General features: G+C 38.3%; 1 protein-coding gene across 1 annotated transcript in view; it reads left to right on the forward strand.

Moving 5' to 3' along the window:
- Positions 1–21,244, forward strand: part of ABCB5 (ATP binding cassette subfamily B member 5) — a 107,083-nt gene extending 85,839 nt beyond the window's left edge. Inside the window, exons 24-28 of the mRNA XM_045565473.1 lie at positions 7,567–7,723; positions 10,193–10,390; positions 12,180–12,386; positions 18,610–18,756; positions 20,265–21,244. Of these exons, the coding sequence (XP_045421429.1) occupies positions 7,567–7,723; positions 10,193–10,390; positions 12,180–12,386; positions 18,610–18,756; positions 20,265–20,462 (907 nt within the window). The 3' untranslated portion in view covers positions 20,463–21,244. The remainder of the gene's footprint in view (positions 1–7,566; positions 7,724–10,192; positions 10,391–12,179; positions 12,387–18,609; positions 18,757–20,264) is intronic.
- Positions 21,245–21,783: the final 539 nt, after the last annotated feature.

Consider the following 21,783-nt stretch of genomic DNA (forward strand, 5'->3'; position numbering starts at 1 on the left):
CACAAATCTAATAGCATTAATTTATTAAAATTCTGCAATGACTTCCCACTGGGATTTCAACAAAGCCAAATTCCTTACCATGACCAGAAAACCGTTCATGATGGGGCATCTGCCTACCTTTCCAATCTCATCCTCCTCTGTCTCCTTTGTGAACCGCATGTCAGCCCCACACTTGCCATTTCTGTCCCTGGACCTCCCCGTCTCAGTGCCTTTCAGCTTGCTATTCTCGCTGCCAGGAATGATCACTGGGTCTTCACTAGGCTGCCTCCTCCTGCCCATCCGAGCTTCCACTCCTAAGTCCACTGATGGCCCAAAGTCGTCCCCTTCTCCTCCCTCCTCATCACTCTCTTTCCTGTTACAATGTTGTATTTTGTTGGTAGCACTTACGCTCTATGAAATTATCTTCTATGTTTCTGTATTTATTGAGTGCTTAGACTGAGGGCAGGCAGATCATACTCTATCTTGTTCACTGACGTTTCCCAAAAGCCAAAAACAAGAGGTTGGCACAGAGTAGGCACACAGTAAATATTTATTGAATGAATGACTGAATCAACAATAAAGAGGAAAATTTGAAACAGTGCATAATTAGGTAGTCTAGTCATTCCTGCAAATGTGCCTCCAGAGTCAACCTCAGACTTTGAAAACAGGAGTCTGATTTTTACGAATTCTAATTTTCTTCTTTTGTACATCTGTATGTTTAACAGCAAGTGCTTTGGCAGGAGGACTTGGCCTAAGTCAAGGACAATCATTTATATAAAAGCATAATGTATGGAATTGGTAATCTACTTTTACACACCTGAGATTTGTTTAGGTGAAAACTAAGCAAAGAATTTTTCTTAGTTGAAGAATAATTCAACCTCAAAATCATGCCTATCACTTTCATGCCTGCAAGTGACACCAGGCAGGTTGTTTCCTGAAACGGACCTCCCAAGACTGCCAGGCATTCTGTGACTTAACGATAATCACTAAAACAGCAAACCTTGATTGACTTCTAAGTATTAAGGATTGGTAGTGTATTATCTGCTTAATTCTCTCAACTACCCTGTGAAATATTATGATTCCCATTTTACAGATGAGGAAAATTAAGATTCAAAGAGCTTACTGAAGTTGCTCAAAGTTTTGTAATCAGCAAGCAGAGCACAGATTCAAGTTCATAACTCCAGATGCTTAGTAGACATTTATTATTATTATTATTACTAATTCTGTAGCCAAATTGTCAAAGAATATTTCTATACAATTATTGTTTGAAATAATAATTTTTGCTTAGTTTTCCAGACATTTGAATATTCAAAGCTGGGCTGATTCTTAACATAAAGGGAACAGGTGACTTGCTTAGTGTTATTTTATAGCTCTAAAATATAAGAGAATGAAAAGTCATCACAAAAAATTCCTCCTCCTCCTGGCCTGCCACACCTCCTGAATTTATTTTAATTAAGCTTATTAAAAAGTGTTCTCTTTTAGAAACGTAAGCATTTGAGCTGTCAGAACATTTGTAGGAACATTAACATAAGAGTAGTAATTAATGAATAGGATCACCTTGGTATTTCCCAGAGCCCTGAGGGAAGGAAGAAACAGGGGCTGTCTGGGATAGGGCCACTGGTATCACTTTTATTTGAGTTTTATTCAGCCAGACCACAGACAGAGTAAAGATACCCATACTTTTACAGTATAGAAAAAAAGAGAGATTCTCTAGGAATATGGGTACAGCACTGCCACAATGTGAATAGATGAGATTTGTTTCCAACATCAAAATCTCCAGTCTTCTTAGAGATTAGATGTTACCCCAACTACCATGAATGTGTCACAAGGTCCCTTTAGACACACCAGATTATAGTTGGCCTAGAAGACCCTGTGCCTTCCGAAATCTAGGGTGACAGACAGCTTTTAATCTAATCAACTAACTGATTGGAAGAAGTTTACAAAGGAAACTCCCTCCTACTAGAATTGTACTTAGGTAAAGAAAGCACTTTGTGCCATTCTCTAAACCAATGGTTTCCCAACCTACCAGTGTAAGATCTAGTTAAAAATGTAGATACCTGGAGCTTAAACCACAAAATGTGATTTGTAGATCTGGTATAGGACCAGGAATCTGCATTTTATCAAATATCTCAGACTATTCCAAGGCACAGGATCTGAAGATCACATATTAAGAAATACTCTCTGCATCTGTTTAAAACCTCAGGGTTTTCTTTTGGTAATTACCAGAAACTTTTCTACAATGATGTAAAAATTGGAGAAGTCATATTTTAGCTTATTGTTAATGTATTTAACATTACAAATGCAAATGTGAATGTATTTTCATGATTTATAATGACAAGGATGGGTAAGCTGTCTTTCTTTCAGAAATGACAATGTGCCATAGAAAAGGAGACACATAAAGGGAGTTTTAACAGCAGAATCCTTTAATGTGCTCATAATATTAATTTGTCAGCAGGGATTTTTAGAGGAAAAAGCCTCTAAAAGAAAAAAAAAAAAGCCAACCCGCATGTCTTATGGGAGAAGCTGTCTCCTTCCATTTCTATTATTGTGGAAGTTTCTCTGAAATGAGTATTTAAAAGAACCTGATAACATTTTCATTCTGCCACCTTGCAGCCAGGACACAGGGGCATTTAGATAAGCTTTTGTTTAGGTTCTCATATGCACATGTGTAGCGAAACACTTCCCCTCTCCCATTGCTAGTCCTGGTAACACTTTTGATTTCACTATAACTGTACAGACTTTTAGAAATACAAAATAAGTGTATTGTCTCCTGTCTCATTTTGCATTAGTGCCTTTAGGCTAGTTTCTAGCTGGCTTGCCTTTTGCAACATAGTTCAGAAAGCATCTGTGCCCAGGAGAAGTTTCTGCAACTTTCCATACCCCACTTCAGAGCTTCCTCAACCTCTGTGAGCTTCTTCCATCTTTGCTGTGCATATTAGCAGGAAGGTAAGTAGAGCAGATAGGTAAGAAAGAATCAAGACATGGCAACCTTTGATACTGTCACAATAAAAGCCACAGCTTTGAAAACTGCCTAGGAAGCAGAGCCAGGCAGCTTACATGTCTATGGCCCAGTTCTCGTAAAAACCAAATGTGGTTCTTAACAGGAAACCATATTGTACTTTCAATGTTAAATGTGATTACTGGCCAAAAGAGCAAGAGAGGTGGGTATTTTCAATGGATATTAATAGTTGGTGGATACCTTCAAGTATTAAGGAATGGAAAGAAGCAAGCTCCACCACCACGTTTGCTCTAGGAGGCTGCAGCCACGGAAGAACTGTGTCATTGTTGTAATTCGGGAAGCAACCTTAGCTAGCCAAAACAAAGAAGATGGGAAAGTCCTTCCGTGTTCACTGCCATGGCAGCCACCCAACTCCTGACTGGCTCCTCCCCGGAGATTTTACGGAACAGAGAAAGACAAGATAAGGAGGCTAGATCAACCACTGAAGGGATCTGAAGGAGAGAAATCAGGAGAGAGTTGATATCTAGGGCTCTGTGAAGATTATAAAATGGGAAACAAGTGGTAACAAACCCCAACATTCTAGCCAGCTTTCCAGTGCAAGGAGCACCGTGTAGGGGAAAACAGAGAGGAAGGAGGCTCACATTCCAGCCCTGCAGTTTCGCAGCTCTGTGATCCTGGGCAAATTGCATAATTCTTCTGAGCTGGAGTCTCCTCATTTGTTAAGTGATAAGAGTTCCTGCTCTACTCATCTCCTAAGTGGTCAAATTATATCGTATATATGGAAATATTCTATAAGATATAAGATCCAGTGTACCAAATAAATATAAGTTGTTTATTTTCTCTCTTCTATCCGTTGAGGAAAGGATTTAGGGTGGGAAGAAGAGGATCTCTGGGTTGTATATGGATGACAGGGGAAAAGAGTGTGAGTATGGGAATAATTGTAATGATTACCTCTGTGAGGAAAGAACTCTGCCTTCCAATCAGATAAACTTACTGAGTGGGGACTTGGAAAGCTGTGATTTGACCTATTGTGCTAATCTATTTCTACAGAAATGTGAGAGCTTATTTTCTAACTGAAAGTATTCCATTAACTTGCAGTTCTAGGAGAGGAATAATAACAACTTGCATTTGTTGAGCATTTATTATGTTTCAGGCACTGTATTAAGCACTATATGCTATTTATGTATTTAATTAGCACAGCAACCCTGTAAGATGTAGATATTCTTGTTATCTTCTGTTTGCCAATAAGGAAACAGAAGCACAGAGAAGTTAAGTAACATTTCTAAGGTCACACAGCTAGTAAATAAATGGTGGAGTTTGAATGTGATCTCACTGATCTGGCTTCAGAGTCATTATACTTTCTCTTAGGGTAAGTCACCAAAGGTCTACAAACTGCATATGGGAGCAGGGTTCGGGGGAGACAGATCAATCTGAACCAGTTACTATGTAGGGTTTTCCTGTTTGCATTAATTGTGTTAAAACTAAGATTATTCATTTCTATCCTTTTTTGTGTTGTTCCTACCCAAAAAAATTTGTTTAAAATTTCAATTTTATCTCAACAGTAAGGATGGGTAAGGGAATTTCCTCATTGCTCAGACATGCCTGAAAGGATGGAGGGACTGAGGATGCAGTGACCATGGCCCATGACCCATGGAGAACCCACAAAACCAGGGAGGAAGAGGCCCAACACCTGAAGATGCTGGGAAGCTCCTTCCCAGACCTCTTCCTGCTCAATAGCCTTCTCTGCCCAACCTTGACCAACCCACAGATTTTTGCTATAAATCCAGTTCCATATAGACTATAGATATCTTCTTCCCTGGACAATTTAAGCTTATGAAAGTTATGGAAGTAAAATTTCAGGTTTTTTGAATTCCTATTTTATACATGTGTGCTTCAAGATTGAGTTCAATGTGAAAATCATTTTTGAACTGTGGAATGTTTTTTGTAATCTTATTTATAGGCAGGAAGGGGATATATAAGCAATTATAGACTAATACCTCGATAAATGTATTAGTAGTGACTTTAAAATATTTGTCATCATAGCAAATGATTACTTTTTATATATCCGAAATGAGTGAAATTCCCCAAGACTAACAGCGGCATGAGGAATTGCCCCATACATTTCTTTGAGATAGGCTTTTAGTTCAAATGCCTTTAGGAGTTTGAACCAGATTTGAAGGATCTGGTTTAACTCTGTCATGGGGTTAACAGTCCTGGTTGTTCTACAATAAATACTTGTTGAGTGGAAGTGAATTTCAGTTTATCTCACTCTAGCTAATTGGGTCTGATTAGGTAAGGACAGATTCTATGGCAGACCAGTTTTCTAGGTGTGTGGGCGTTGGCCTACCTTTATACAAAGCCCGTCTGGGGAAAATGTATAAAGAAGATTAATGTCCCTGACTCAACCCCAGATAGTCCATTGCCACAAAGTCCATACTTCCCCTCTAGGGTCCTCGGTATAATCCCCACCAACATCAACCCTATCCCACTCACCCTCCCCTCAACACTCGCACAATAAAGACAGCATCAGGGCTTTTGCTGGTACTTTCCCTTCTCCACTGAACCCTTTGTTCTTGCTCTCTGCTCCATCCTTTGGGTCACATGCCTCTCACAAACACAAGTTGTAAATGGAAGGCCCTTCTCTTCTTGGGAATATTTCCACTTTAAAAGGGACCTAACAAGGACATTAGCCTCCAGACATTAATACCTAATGCTTAACGTTACTTTTACAGTGGAAATTTCAGGATAGGTAGATATTTTGGCACATCTCAAATCGTAGGAGGAAAAGCTATTTTCTCAGGTTTTGGCTTCTGAGAAGGCCCTACCCCTGTGGAACTAGAATCCAGGTCTCCTAGGTCATAATCCAATTATCCTCCCACTTTGCCTGCTGACTCTTGGAGCAGAGTGAGGCTTAAATCTGATCCAGTCTGTTTCCTTGCATTAAAAACAAATTTTTAAAAAAAACCTCTAAGGCCGGGCACAGTGGCTCACGCCTGTAATCCTAGCACTCTGGGAGGCCGAGGCGGGAGGATTGTTTGAGCTTAGGAGTTTGAGACCAGCCTGAGCAAGTGCGAGACCCCATCTCTACTAAAAATAGAAAGAAATTATATGGACAGCTAAAAATATATATAGAAAAAATTAGCCAGGCATGGTGGCACATGCCTGTAGTCCCAGCTACTTGGGAGGCTGAGGCAGGAGGATAGCTTGGGCCCAGGAGTTTGAGGTTGCTGTGAGCTAGGCTGATGCCACGACACTCTAGCCCGGGCAACAGAGTGAGACTCTGTCTCAAAAAAAAAAAAAAAAACCTCTAATTGTGTTACCTAAATTCAGTAACGACTTTTGATGTTTATAGCTGGGTATCAAGTATTTTGAATGGCATTTTGAGCTTTAAAGAATTTCTGTAAATACTAGTACTAAAAATGCCTTGACATCACAGAACTAGTGACTACAATAATTTTAACATCAGACATCCCAAACCCAAAACTGAATTTTTTAGCGTCTATATATTATACTGTGATCTTTGTAAAGCCAACAAGATTCAGGATCTGAGGTCTAAGTCACTGAAGTGACTGCATCAAAATCCACCCTTTCATAGGTCCCATCAAAGAAGAAATTCACAAGGAGCCCAGACGTGTTTACCTTGCTGTGATCCAGCACAATAAACAAGCAACTGGGTTCTGTGATGTCCTTTAACTGCTTCATGTTTAAATATTGCCTGTGAAATTTAACTGAATTATGCCTTTAGCTCTGTTACTGACATGTATTGTTTTTCATTCCAGTACAGTATTTTCATGTCTAAAATGAAATAGAAAATGAGAGGAAAATATTTAACCATAGCCATGTGATAGGCCACAATTCTGTGAATATTCTGTGCAAATGTCATTTGCACCCTTACCATTTTATAATTAACATGTTTTGAAACTGAGATCATGATCTATTGCAAACCTAAAAGGTCAAAGCTCTTCTTCCAGTCTTAGCTAAGGTACATGTTAGTCAAATTTTGTTTTGAGAACCTTCGGAAAATACAATCCCCATGCTTTGCTTTCTAAATCGTGTATCAACACATCAGGCAGATAACCAGTGATTTAGCTTCAGTTATCTGTTCTAACTACATTATATGCAAAAAAAAAGAAAGAAAGAAAGAAAGAAAGAAAGAAAGAAAGAAAGAAAGAAAGAAAGAAAGAAAGAAAGAAAGAAAGAAAGAAAGGGAAAAAACCCACATCGTATCTACTGTCTACATTCAAACCTCACTACTGGAGTTTCATTCTTCCTATTGTCAATTGAATTCTCTGTCAAATCTCCAAGCAAGCAAGACTCATATCAAGGTGGCTAAGAAGTTTTACATTCACTCGTTGGGGCCTTTGATCTGTGTCTCTAATTGGAAGAGAAATTCTTAAGATTACCCAAGCTCCAAAGATTGTTTTGGTGTACAGAGCAAGGGATGATTAACACATGGTGGAAAATTTAAAAAGATAACCGTCCTTGGGCCTTTAGCATTAGTGGTCGATGTCTGGGGCAAAAGATTATTGTGCCCATTTTCCCCCTTTACTTTTAGATTAAAGTAACCTAAATTTAAATTTTAAATTGGACCCATGGATCTAAGATTCAGATGCTTTATCTTTTGACAGAGTTTTTACTGCAATTGCATATGGAGCTATGGCCATTGGAGAAACACTTGTTTTGGCACCTGAATATTCCAGAGCCAAATCTGGGGCTGCACATCTTTTTGCTTTGTTGGAAAAGAGACCAACCATAGACAGCAACAGTCAAGAAGGGAAAAAACCAGTAAGCACAACTATGACTCCAAATGTCCACTTACTAAGTAAAGGCATTATTTGCATAACTTTGCAAAAGATAGTGCTATAATATAATAACATAAAGAGTTAAAAGCATGTATAAAGATAATTTTATGGCTACAAAGGGGGAAAGGGCGTGTTGTCTGAATTCAATTTTCACCTCCTTTACTAAAATATACATTTTTATGTTAAAAAATATATGCTTTCAGTTTATTTTAGTATTGCTATGAGAATGCTCCTGAACAGGTATTGATTCCTGTATAGAATTTTATGTAGACAGCCAAAGTTTTAGTCTTGTATGAAGATTTGCATTAGGGTTTATTTGTTTTTTTCTGTGGTAACCTATGCAAAGTAAATAACGTTCTGCCGCTTTAGGCACCATTTTTCATGGGAAATATATCTACAAACATAAAAGGAAAAAAGGGAGAACTATTTCTAGTAAGTTCACACACACAAACAGAAATTTAGCTACAAGCTCTTAAAAATGGTGAATATTAAAAGGGAAATAATAGGGAGATTGCATAATTTCAAAATAAACCTCTTAATAATAGTATTATACATTAAATATATATTCAGTTTAAGACCTTTCTAGATATTTTAAATTTTAAAATAGGAATAGCCATTAGATATATACTTAAAATAATTTTTTACGTAAAATTATTTCCCTCTAAAATTTTAATAGATTTATACGGATGACAGGTTAAAGTAACACAGCATCACTAGAGCTACATAATTATTAAAAGGAATGCCTATTGTTACTGACAGAAATGAGATCTTAAAATTCTCAAAATAGAATGCTCAAAGATACACAATAGTGAAAATAAGATTTCATGCTTGTCTTTTGGAAAGTAAAGGATGTAAGAAGCTATTTTTTTAAAAAACTCGTAGGATTAATATGTATGATTATATTGCTACTCATTTTTTTTCCTAAACATTACAATAAAGGAATTGAGTATCTCACTAGCATATGTTCTTATAGAACTATATGCATGGTATAAAATATGGAAATATTTCTTATAAATACTATAAAATTAAGTTATTTAATCTTTATTTTATTTAATATGCAAATAATTCTAAGTATCACTCCTTATGCCTTTAAAAATTAAAATCTGATGAAACAAAATTGGCAAATATTGACAAGTATTGATGCTGGGTGATAGGCATATGGTCAGTCCATTACATTTTTCTCTTTCTTTTTATACATGTTTGAAGTTTTCCATAATAAATATTAATACAATTAAAAATAGTAAATTTTCATATGTATTTAATTCTACAAGTTCCCTAGAATATCTGTGAGATATTATGCAAAATATACACTAGAGCATACACAAAAATAATTGAACTCTCAATTTCTATGCAATATTCTGCCTCTTAAAAGCTGTTTTGTACAAATAATATTCATATGTTGTAAAGGGCAAAATGGAAAATACTGAATAAGCTAAAAGAAGCTACTGTCACACTACACTTACATTTTGGCATACATATTTGCCAAATATATCCTGATATGTTTTTTAATTTCTAGAACTGTTAACCACATATTAACATTTCATTCCTTTAACAACAGAATAATATCATCAAATATTTTTTTGTGTTCCTCCCCTCTACCTGCCCCTGCCTCGTACTTATATGCTGGGCTCAGAATGTGCCAAATACGACTATTAATCCCGACTGTAAGGAAATTTTCTGAAAGTTCAGCCATCACCACCTCGCCCCCCCCACACACAAATCCACTCACATACTCTTAGTTTATGTTAAACCTAACAACAAAAATTAATATTTAAAATGCAATTGGGGCAAGCGTGAAGTTCAAAAGAACCTAAAATCTTATGAACCAAATACATAAAGGGAAAGTTAATGATTTAGTGATAGTTCTGGAAGTCTTTTTCAAACCTCCACAGGGTAGTACTGGTTTACAAATCATCAACCACAAAAGAGACTGAGATATAGAAAACTAAACTTTTAGGCAAATGTCACTGTCAAATAATGAAAATGAAGATAAATCAGAACTCAAAGCACAATGTACCTTAACTGTAAAACATGGCCCAATTTAAAAAAATGACATGTATACATATAGTTTATGAGAAACCCAGCTCTTCTGAATGAAGCAATAAGGTTCTCTAAAGTGCAAGCCAAATTTTAAAAAGAAAAAGAGCAGCTGGTCAAATAGCTAATCTGCAGAACAGACTGCGTCTGTGTAGCGAAGCCTAAGGAAGCGAGTGGTTTTTAAGAACTTGGTGAAGTCCAGCAGTGCAGATAACCAGACCAGAACTACGAAAATCTACACAAATCTGATAGAAACCAGTGGGCAGTCAGCAGCTCTACAAAGGTGAATACATGCTTAAAATGAAAATGGCCGTGGAAACGTGCACCATTTTCAGAAAGCAGTTAGCCAATGTGCTCCAATGTGTTACAGCCTTCTTAAGTCACCTTTCTAAATCCTGTCAACTTCCTTTCCCAGGACACATGTGAAGGGCATTTAGAGTTTCGAGAAGTCTCTTTTTTCTATCCATGTCGCCCAGATGTTTTCATCCTCCGTGGCTTATCCCTCAGTATTGAGAAAGGGAAAACAGTAGCATTTGTTGGGAGCAGTGGCTGTGGGAAGAGCACTTTGGTTCAACTTCTGCAGAGATTTTATGACCCTGTGAAAGGACAAGTGGTAAGACTGAATTTAAATGCACTTAATCTGGGGGTTAGCGTTCCTATTCCTAAACATTACTCGGGCTTAATCATTCTCATTGGTTTGGGTAGGGCAAACAACGCAGAAGTTAAAAAGAAAAAAAAATCTCTCTCTCAACCCTTAACTAAGAGAGCAAGTAAACCAGTAACAAAAATGATGATTAGGACTTTGAAGTTAAATACAAAGACCCAAAGATTCTTCAGCCGTTGTGGCAGCAGAAATTTTGATCTAATAAGCCGTGGAATCCTTGTGGAATTGGGTGTTGGAGGTTAGGTCCAATGTCCACATCACGGCTCTTTATTCTGTTCTGGTTTTAGATAGAGATAATAGTTTCCTCTGCTCGTTAGTTCAGGTTTCTGCTGTTCCCACTGGCCATCCCCACCTCCCAATTGTCAAAACCTTATGCATGACCAAGGCCTCCTTGAATCAGCTCCATTAAGCCATGTGTCCGTCCAACCTCTTAAAATATGTAACCTCTCCATCCTTTGAACCCAAGGATTGTTTTTTCCTGCCTGGCACGTGTCTTACTGTAGCTTATATTCTGGTTTCCAATTGTTCTCTCCCCCTGTCACCACCACATCACATACACCCACAAAAAGCTTCCTGTCCTGCCTCCTCTCCCTTACAAAAACCTATAAGCCTCTAAAAATCAAAGACTGTCATGTTAGTCCTCATTCTCCTGCAATGTCAGTCTCTTCCCCATTACAGATTCTCAACGAATATTTACAAAACAGAGTTGTCCCAAATGGCTCCCTTGAACTAGGTAACACTCATCTATTAGAACACAGCTTACCATACTGCCTCCCTCAAACCCTTCAATGGTCTCCTACCGCAGTTAGAACAAACCGGAGTCCATGCCATCAGTCAAGGTCATTCATGATCTGGCCTCTGCCTCCCTCTCCAGCCTCTTCTCATATCGCTCCCCATCTCATCACACACTGTGTGTCAATCTCTCTGGCTTCCTTAAATTCTTTAAACATGCCTATGAACCTTCATTCTTGCTATTCCTCTGCCCAGAACCTTCTACTCTAACTTCCTTGTGGGCTCCCTCTTATCATTCATGTCATGGTCTGAATGTCCCTTCCTTAGGGCCTCCTTAGCAAGCCCCTCTTCATCCCTCTCCACACCTTCCCCACTGCCTCAGTCACTATCATCCCATTACTCTGTCTCCAGGATACTTTTTCTGAGTTTATTGAATTAGTATGTTCATTGCCTGCCTCTCTCCACTACAATATAAGCCACAGAGGGCAAGAGCTTTCTCTTATTTTCGACTGTTTCCCCAGTACCTGAAGAGTCCCCATCACATAGTAGGCATGCTCATCAAATATCAGTTGAACGTTGTTATATGTCCACGTTCATAAACACGGCTGTGTGCAAAATAACATATCTCTACATGTGGACTACTGTATCAATCTACACCTACTCTCTCATTTAATAAAGTTGGGTCCTGTTACAGCGGTGAGGGGCAGTTTGCCACTTTTCATTTGACTTCAGGATAGAGCACCATGGTTTTACTCCAGGCTCTAGGCAGGTCTCTGGACTACTCTTAGAAATGTCAGGTAAACTTAGAAGTCGGCATTTTAGTGAGTCACACGCTGTTTGCTTCTATCCAACATATGATTTATGAGCCTTCCTTGGGTAACATTATACTTTGAAATAGCTTGAATTCCTAACCTTCTTGTTATGATTTGTATATGTTTGAATACAGAGAACCGTAACATGATACAGTTGGATCTTAACACATCATTCTCCATTCTGCTGTTGGCAGCTGTTTGATGGTGTCGATGCAAGAGAATTGAATGTGCAGTGGCTGCGTTCCCAAATGGCAATCGTTTCTCAAGAGCCGGTGCTCTTCAACTGCAGCATCGCTGAGAACATCGCCTATGGTGATAACAGCCGCGTGGTGCCATTAGAGGAGATCAAAGAAGTAGCGAATGCTGCAAATATCCATTCTTTTATTGAAGGTCTCCCTGAGGTAAGAAAATATCTGAAATCCTGAATGACTAAGCTGCCAAGTAAGCCTAAGCAGTTATTGGGCCTAAATGGCTGTTTTTGTGTATTCCTTGGATTATGCAATTTGTTTATTGCCAGTCTCTAAAGTTAGATGCAAAACACAAAGTCAGATGTAAAAAGCCAAATTTGGGGTTTTCATGTGACTACTTTTTCCATGACAAAAATGCATTAATATTCACTGGATTAACTTTCATATCTTCATTCTTCTATCCATGTACACTCTACCTTGTCCACACCACCATGACCCTGTCTGGACCACTGTAGTAGCCTCTTAATCTGCCTTCCAGTCTTGCTCCTGTATAATTCTTCTTTCTCACAGCAATCAGAGGAATCCCTTCAAAACACAAACTAGGTTCTATCCCTCCCCTGCCTAAAACTGCCCCATGACATGTGTTCGCACCTAGAATAAAGCCCAGACTCCCCATGTGGCTGCTGAGACCCGCTGTGATCTGGGCCCTGCTGCCTCCCCGGCGCCAGCCTTACCGTGTGCTCACTTGGCTACAACTGCACTGGTGTCTTCCCTGTCTCATGAAAACGCCAACTTGCTCCCCACCTGAGGACGTTTACATTTGCTGTTTCTGCAGCCTAGACCTCCCTTCCTCTGGTTGTTTGCATAGCTAGCTCCTTAACTTTCAAGCCCTTTCAAAGGCACCTTTGCAGAGGCCTCCCCTGGCCACCCTATTTGAAAGAGTCCCCACTACTCCAATCCCCTATCACATTGTCTTCAGGGCACTTATCATGGTCTGAAATTACCCTGAGTGCTTACTTACTTGTTTAGCGTCTCCCCTCCCCACTAGACTGTAAGATCCTTGCCTGTCATTTTTGTCACTTTGATCTCTGTATTGGCTGTGACAGCTGATGCAAAATCTCAGGAAAGTTAAAAATCCTGGCTAACTGTAGAGAAAGCTTTAGGACAACAAGAATTGATACAAATCCAGAAACAGGGAGTAGAGACAAGTAATTGTAATTTTAAGTGCTTATAATGTCTGTGTTTATATGTACATACACTCTCTCTCAAATAAAAATAGAGATACTTTTAGAGACAAATATTTATGAAGTGATTTTTTTGTCTCAGTTTAAAAGGAAATAGCTAAGTTTAACAACCAATATATCAAACAACTAATCTAGAGCCCTGTTCTTTGGTGGAAGCTAACTTTCATGCTACTAGATCTTCCCCCACCGGTTCCTGTCCACACTGAATGGTGCCTACAATGAGAAACAGGCCATCAGTACAATTTCTCCTACTCTGGAAAGGTTCTACAGTACTAAGTATACTGGGAGGATTAACATACGTTTTATAAATAGGGTGACCCTGTGCATATCTTTCAATGGCAATTCTCTTTTAACCAAGGCACTCACTGTGTTGTTAGTTTGTGATCAGATTGTTATCCCCATAATCCCGATAGTTTGTTTTAATTTATCTATTGTAAGGGGCTGTCCTCCAATTTTATTTGTACCATTTGACTTTTCTTCTTAAATTGTTTATTATCTTTTATTCTTTTCATTATACTATTTCTCAAATTTACCCAAAACTATATTCTGTAAAGATTCATTGTGCTAACATTTTACAATAGACTTTGACAATCAAGATGTTATAAAAAAATTTGCTTTAAAAGATTAGCTTATTGCTCAGTATTTTTAAATTTAACTTTAATTTACCTTTATGAAATTGTTTTCCCCAGAACATGGTAGAACCATAAGGAAATCTAGTGCCAAAAGAAAATCATTAAAAAATTAAAATCAGAGAGTTCTTAGAAAAACTGCATGTTATTAAATGCCTTGGGTTAGTACTCTGGGTAGGACAAGGCTGCCCTCTTACGTTGAGTTGGTTGGGGAAAGGAGAGAGAGGAAACCAGCCATGCATGGCCCAGCTCTTCTGGGAACCAAGAGCTAAATGTCCACCATAATACAGCAAGGATGGATGTAGCCACCGCATTTTACAGATAAAGAGGTTCAATAACTTTTCTAAAGCTGTACCGAAACTCAGAATTTGAACCTGGATTCTTTGTGCTATACTGTGGGGAGGTGGAGAGGACATGACCATGGTGTTTCTAGGGCTTTAGAGATGGAAGCAAAGGTGCCCCGCCCCTCCTTTCAGAAGGGCTGTCCAACACAACTAGCACAGCTGGCAGGCAGGGTACTCTGTATTCACAATGATACTTGGAGCATGTTGTAGCTCTGACCTACGTATTTGGGGAAGAAAAGTAGAAGCAAACCTTGTAATTTTTTGCACTTCCTTTGGGTAGAATTAATTTTCTAGAGCAAATACATGGAGCCCAGCATCCCTTCCAAAATATAAGGCAATAGTTTCAATGTAAAAATGTTGGAGCAAAAGTCTAGAAGAGAAGTTCAGCTCTTCCACTCAATAAGGAAAAAATATATATCCACACATAAAGCAGGCATAGGAAGAAAGTCTTCACATATAACGCATCAGGATACTATTAATTTTAATCCTCTCCAAGAATTATTTAGCAAATTGAAGTGGTTGCCACACTTTGCTTTCTGAGGATTTCTTTTATCTTTACCTCAAACTTTGTGGATTACTCCATCTGTCACGTCCTGCTCCCTCAAAATTTGCATCTCCTGTCTTCACTGCTCCATTCCAGCATCCATGCATTTAATCACTCGACACAGAGCTACGGAGCACTTATTCTTTGCAAGCCAGTGGGCTGCTATTTAGAGAAGATAAACAAGACAAATAAAATGTAGTCCTACTCTTAGGAATATAAAGCCTAATAGCTGAGATGAACACAGATCCACAAAGATACAAATATTTATAATGCACAAAGAGTATAAACCAACTACTGTCTGAGTTTAGAGGAGAGTGGAGTCATGCTGGCTGGGGGTTCAGAGGAGGCCTTTAGAGAGTTTACAGGTAACTATAAAGGTATGGTATTTGATAAACATGTAAAGGTAAAACTGGACACTTAAATAGCAGGGAAAGAAATTTTAACTTTGGCAATTACTAAGGAGTCACTGAAGATTTTTGAATAGGGAATGTGTTTGGAATTGGACAATGGAATCCAGTGGTAAGGAGTGACAAAGACTCAGGGAGTTTGGAAGATCAGTTAGGAGCTATTTCCTGGGATGGTTTAGAAAGCCTAAATTAAAAAGATATTGTAAAAGTGGAATTGCCAGGACTTAGCTCAATATTGTCTGTGGAAGCGAACAAAGAAATGTGTAGTACATGGAGTGGCCCGGTGGGATAAAGCACAGAGCAGCGATGAGTGTGTAAAAGACGGAAACTCAGAGAACACTGCACCGAGGATACTGCTTTGAACTGGGTCTTGAAGATTCAGTAGGAGCTTGCCCAGCAGAGAGGGGCAAATCCATTCTTAGCAGACAGAATAAACTCATAAAGAAACATATACATGTAAAATGGTTTTAGGTGTTTAGGGGAAAATTAAAAATCTTGGAACATAAGGCAAAGAGCAAGGAATTGAGAAGAGGAGACCAAAATATGAGCAAGGACTCAATGTGAAGGTTCTGATATGCCAGGCTAAAATTTCTGGACTCTGTCTTATTAGAGATAGGAAGCTAGAAGACATTTTAAGCAGAGAAATGGCATGATTAAATTAAAAAAAAAAAAACTAGCTGTTGAAACTCAGCCTTTTGTTTGCTCACCCAAGAGGCTCTGTGGTGACAGCAAAGACTGCCACTAAAGGGGCAAGTCCCAGTGCTTTACAACAGTCTGGATGAGAGATATGCAGGTCCACATCTTCTTATCTCCAGCCCCAGATTCCAAAAGCTCTTAAACTCTGTGCATCCCCCTACACACACACACACACACACACACACACACACACAGATTTTGTATGTTTGGTGCAAACTCATTTGGTGGCAAAATAATGTGAGGCTGTAATACAGTCTTTATTTATCTTTATCTCACTCAGAATGAAAGTTGAAATGTGTCTGTACAAATACTCATACATTTGATTACCAGTTGTTGTCCCAGACCCTTCTGGGGGTGCTAATTAATATATAACATATTGTATGTTAAATATAGATAATACATAGTATATGTATAATATATAGTATTTTTTCCTTCTACGATTAAAAATATCAGAATTTTAAACACATGTAGCTCTAAGGGTTTCAGATAAGGGATTAAGGATCTGTCTGACAACTCAAACCAGGAGGGTGCAGAGTAAGGAGTCAATTTGGAGCACGCTGACTGTAATGCAGCTATGGCATATCTCATGGAAACATCTTGAGGCAGGCATTTGGAAATACGAGACTGGGGCATGGGAGAGAAGTTGACACAACACTGCCTTGACCTCAAGGATCCTCTGAGAAACACACCAGGTGTGAATGTCCCCTAATCCCCACATCATGGCTCCTAAAGTAGGATTTGCACCACTGGAACCACCCCCTCGAGCTTCTCATAAAAGAGGTGGATTTCAGGGCACTCATCATCCCAGTGTTTGCCAGAAAACAGGATCAGATTTTCAGTGAAATAGGAAAGAATGAACTCTATGGTTCTTCATTTAAAAAAGCAAAAACCTTCAATTTAAACATATGTAACTGTTTCTAGGTGGCTATGAAGACAATGTGTATACGCACATTTGTAATCTGTTCTGCTTAATGATGGGCAAAACTTCGGAATTTACTTTTCATCCAATTTATTCTTTAAACATACATCCTCCTACAAGCCAGAGAAGGCCAAGAAATGCAAAGTGATTCCAAAGTTAGTTTTGGATCTTCTTCAGGTACCCTAGAGGAATTCAAGTACAATTTAAGCTTGACTGGCAGAAAGAGCTGCAAGCTCATTAACATTCCCACCTCACCTCCCAATTTTTGGTTTAAGATTGAATCCTCTAATTTAAGTGGGGACCTTGCAGTGTTTGGAAATGAATGACAGACATAGTTTTATCTGATTATCCTGCCTATGGTTCTGAATTTAATAAAATGCATTTTAGAAGGAAGGGGCCCGGCCTCCTGACAGTCCCAGATAAATCACAGAAGAGATAGTTAAAGCCTGTGTTCTATGTGGAGCATTCACTTTAGAAAAGACACTTTTATCGGGCTTTAGTAATCCAAACGCTCATTGTTTGATATAAAGCAAGCACCTGTGCATCTTAAATTGAAAAGTAAACTTCAAGTTGAAATAGACACATTTTGTTATGAAGTTGCGCTACAGGTTCTTGACACCCACTCTACCCAAAAGGCATCTCCCGGAGGCAGTCAGATATGGAGCGAAAGGCAATTCATTTAAACTTCTCTAGGATATTGAAATAAAATAAACAGCATACGAATCACGTATTGCATCTTCCCTGAAATGCTGCTACAAGAGTCACCTTTGTAAGGTTGTACCTGGGACCTGCTTTCTCAGTGGAGCTGATCTATCCACACAGTCTTGTCTGGGTATCAATGGCATAGGTTTCTTAGACTGTCAGCTCTCAAGGACTACTAGAAAGCAGTGTGAAGCCTGGGAAGGAAGCAAAGTCATGGGACAATCTAGAAAGCAGGCAAGAACCTTCTTAAACCAACTGAACTGACCAACTGTGATTTGGGACCATGGTGGCTTCAGAATATGTGTGAAATTTCCTTTACCCTTTCTTGGAGGGAAATACTGGAGAAATGGGGTTATCAGTAAGTAGAGGAGCTGTGGAACACTGTGAAGTGCTAAATGTCACCATTAGCATTTGGTGGCCTGAAAAGTGGAATAGACTGTTTCAAGATGCCAACCTAACTTATCTCCAGGAAGATGCGTGCGCCACTGAGAATTGCATCCTGGTCTCTGGAGGGATGTGCCCATAGAGGTTTAGCAAGAGCCAAAGTGAAGGAACTCAGTGATTTCTTTGTTGTTTTTAAATACTTTGAATCATTATGACCTGAAAATGGAAGGTAATATAACTTAATGGAAAAGTATTTACAGCAAACCTTTTCTTGCTAATAATTTTTTTCTTATGCTTTAATTAAAAAAATTTCTTTCTAGAAACATAATGGCAAAGGTCTGCTGTTTGTGATCAGATTAGATATGTAAATGAGAGGGTAGTGTTTACTTCTGGTTTAGCATTTATTTCCAACAAAACCCAAGAACGGATTTCAGCACTTGTTGGGACACAAATTTTCAAGGGTAGCAAAATCTGAAATTTGAAATATTTAGATGGTTCTTGCCAACAAGTGCCATGCTAATTTAAATAACCCAGCCTTGCTTTCTTAATTGCATGTTCCTGTAACAGAAATACAACACTCAAGTCGGACTGAAAGGGGCACAGCTTTCTGGCGGCCAGAAACAAAGACTAGCTATTGCAAGGGCTCTTCTCCAGAAACCAAAAATTTTATTGTTGGATGAGGCGACTTCAGCCCTTGATAATGATAGTGAAAAGGTAACATTCTCTTCTCTCATCTCAGAATATAATATCAAATATGAACATGCAGTATCGTGGAAGGAACCAGGCTCAGTCTGGGAAAAGAAAGGACTGAAAAGAATTGTAGTTATAGGGTCACCAGTTCTAATTAAGGCTTTGACCTTTTTAAAAAAGGTCAGTAGGTGCTGGGGAGGTTGGAGAGAGTTGGGACAGAGAGCATCCCATGTTCTGGAAAGGTTTTCTCACTTGACTTGGTCTTGTTATCAAAAGGAGCCCAATTCTTGAAATGTTTTTCCATTCAAGGAAAGGGCCCAAGAAAAATTACTTTTCTATTTTATTATTATTCCAGTGTGCCAAACAAATTAATAAGGTAATATAGATGGGTAAAAGAGAAATCTATACTGCAGTGTCAGAGTCTGCTACTTAGTCTACCTGCTGCTACAGACTCTTAATCGGCCTGGTCTGAGCAGGAAACAAGGAAGCACAGGGACATGCCACAATATACCTGAAGGTATAACCTTCAGATGCCTAATTTTCCTATGTCCTTCTCTCCTAGTAGTTTCTTGCACACAGTAAGCACTTATTTAGTGAATGAATATTGGTTAAACGAACGATAATCATTAATATTTGTCAAGTGTTCACTATATGCTATTATCTCAATGCTCACAACAACTTGATGAATTAGCTTCCTTTATTAGCATAGCTATTTTACAGATTAGCACACTAAGGCTTAGAAAGCCTCCCTAAAAAAAGCTTAGAAATAACTTCCCTAAATTCTATAGAGGGTGTCTAACTTAAGAGCCCAGGAAGTTAAGTTAATCCGTATATGATTGCCATTTGTAGATGACTGTCATTCTTGATTCCCAAATAAACAGTGTGTTATGAAAGAAAAAATATAACTTTTAGAATTAGACATAGTTGGGTGATAATCCTGGATTCCTAGCAGTATGGCCTTGGTCAGACCTCAGTTCATGTATCAGAGAAATGAAAATACCTCTACCTTAAGGGTTTATTGTAAGAATCTAAACCAGATAGCCATCACTGAAACATTTTATACATTTAACAAATATGGATTTTCATTCTCATTTCCTCTACACAGCATTATAAACCTCATTGTTAGCTGAGATGCTATTTTAGCCAGGACAGTTCTACAGCTAAATCCTACCATAAATAATAACAATAATAATAATAATCTATCAGAGAAAATGAGGTAAATAAATTGGACAATTCTACTTAGGTGTGGAAATACAACTTCCTGACTTTGAGTTTAGAACGACTTACTTACAACCATTTTAGTTTTATTCATTGTCACAAACACTTTTCCAACTGAAAGTCTTATTTAATGCATCTATAATTACTTTCTACATTTCTACTGAGTAGGGTGACTATCTCACAAAGTAGGGCAATTCCTTTGAGGGTATGCAAAATAAAACAAAGAAAGTTATTAGATTATCTTAATTGATTGGACTTAGGCAAACTTATTAAAATCTAACCCAACTGTGATCACAGATCCTTCTCTCTTCCAGGTGGTTCAGCATGCGCTTGATAAAGCCAGGATGGGCAGGACCTGCCTGGTGGTCACTCACAGACTCTCCACGATACAGAATGCAGACTTGATAGTGGTTCTGCACAATGGAAAAATAAAGGAACAGGGAACTCATCAAGAGCTCCTGAGAAATCGAGATATATACTTTAAATTAGTAAATGCACAGTCAGTGCAGTGATGCTGTTGAGTTAGCACATATTTTGATCTCTGTGTAATGCAAAGAAAGAGCACTTAGTAATTACTTGGCATGCTTTGATCTCTTTTATTACATATATCAATACCTAGAATCATGCTGCTCAAGTGCAGACATGTTCTGTTCATACATCATCTTCCCTTCAGATTTTTAAAAGGAAACAAAAATTTATTCATGTGAGTGAATTGCCTGTATCCCTCACTTTAGAGAAATGTGCTAGCACATTTGCTTGTAAAGCAGTTTTCTGCAAAGTGAATTTATTTTCCCCTCAACTTCTACTATAAAATTGGAAATATGTTGCCAGAGCAAAAATTATCCATTTAGCTAAGTTGAAAGTTTTAGCAAAGGCAGCATAAGATGTAGTTGGGCCTATGGCACTGCAGGAAGAGTGCCTTTAATTTGGAATTTAAAGAGTTTTATAGCATGTATTAGAGGACTTTGTGCTAGTCCCTCTTCTCCAAATCACAGGAATTTCTCTCATAAGGTCTCTCTCAATATTTCTCTTAATAGACATATGCTGTTTTTCAAAATTACATGATATCCCTTTGTTGAGGGGGAATGGACAGGGAGGATTACAATGTAAAACTTCTGCCAGAGTTAGGTAGCTATCTCCTACTTCACCGGTAAGTGAAGTGTCTCACATGATCCAGCCCGCAGATTTCATTATTCCAGGCTTTGAGTTTGGCAGAATAAATCACAGCCAACCTGCGTATGAACACCTATTTACTTAAAATAAGATCTACTCTTATTGTGGGTGAAAATTTTAAAATGCCTTTATTATTACTTAATCAAGTAATTTGTTTAAATTTTATATGTACTTTATCATATGTAATATACATATGATTCAAAAGTTCTGTGTAAATAACAATATTGGTAAACTGAATCATGCCTTCCATTTACTTAAACATGTAATCTCTTGATTTTATCTTTCTTCTTCACTGTATTTTCTTCCATTTACAGTGACACCTACAGCCAGCCTTTATGAAGTACACTCTGTCAATAATCTGAAATCTTGTAAAAAAAAAAAAAAATTAAAGCATAAAATAAATAAAATCATTTGTGTATCATGCCACTTTTTTAAAAAGTGCAAAATAAAAATAATATTGGGGAGTTGAGAACCAGATGATGCATAGTTTAGAAGTATTGGTATTGATTGCCTGGTGGCCATTTCACTATGCATGGATATAGAGCTCTTGGTAGCTTCCTTTTCCTGAGGAGGGTAAGCAGGAGGAAAAAGGAAGTATGGTATGGATATGCTCAGAACCTCAGAGCAGGAGCACCTCAGGGTCCAATTCTGTGACCCCTC

This window comes from Lemur catta, chromosome 11, assembly GCF_020740605.2.
Source record: "Lemur catta isolate mLemCat1 chromosome 11, mLemCat1.pri, whole genome shotgun sequence".
Lineage (NCBI taxonomy): Eukaryota > Metazoa > Chordata > Mammalia > Primates > Lemuridae > Lemur > Lemur catta.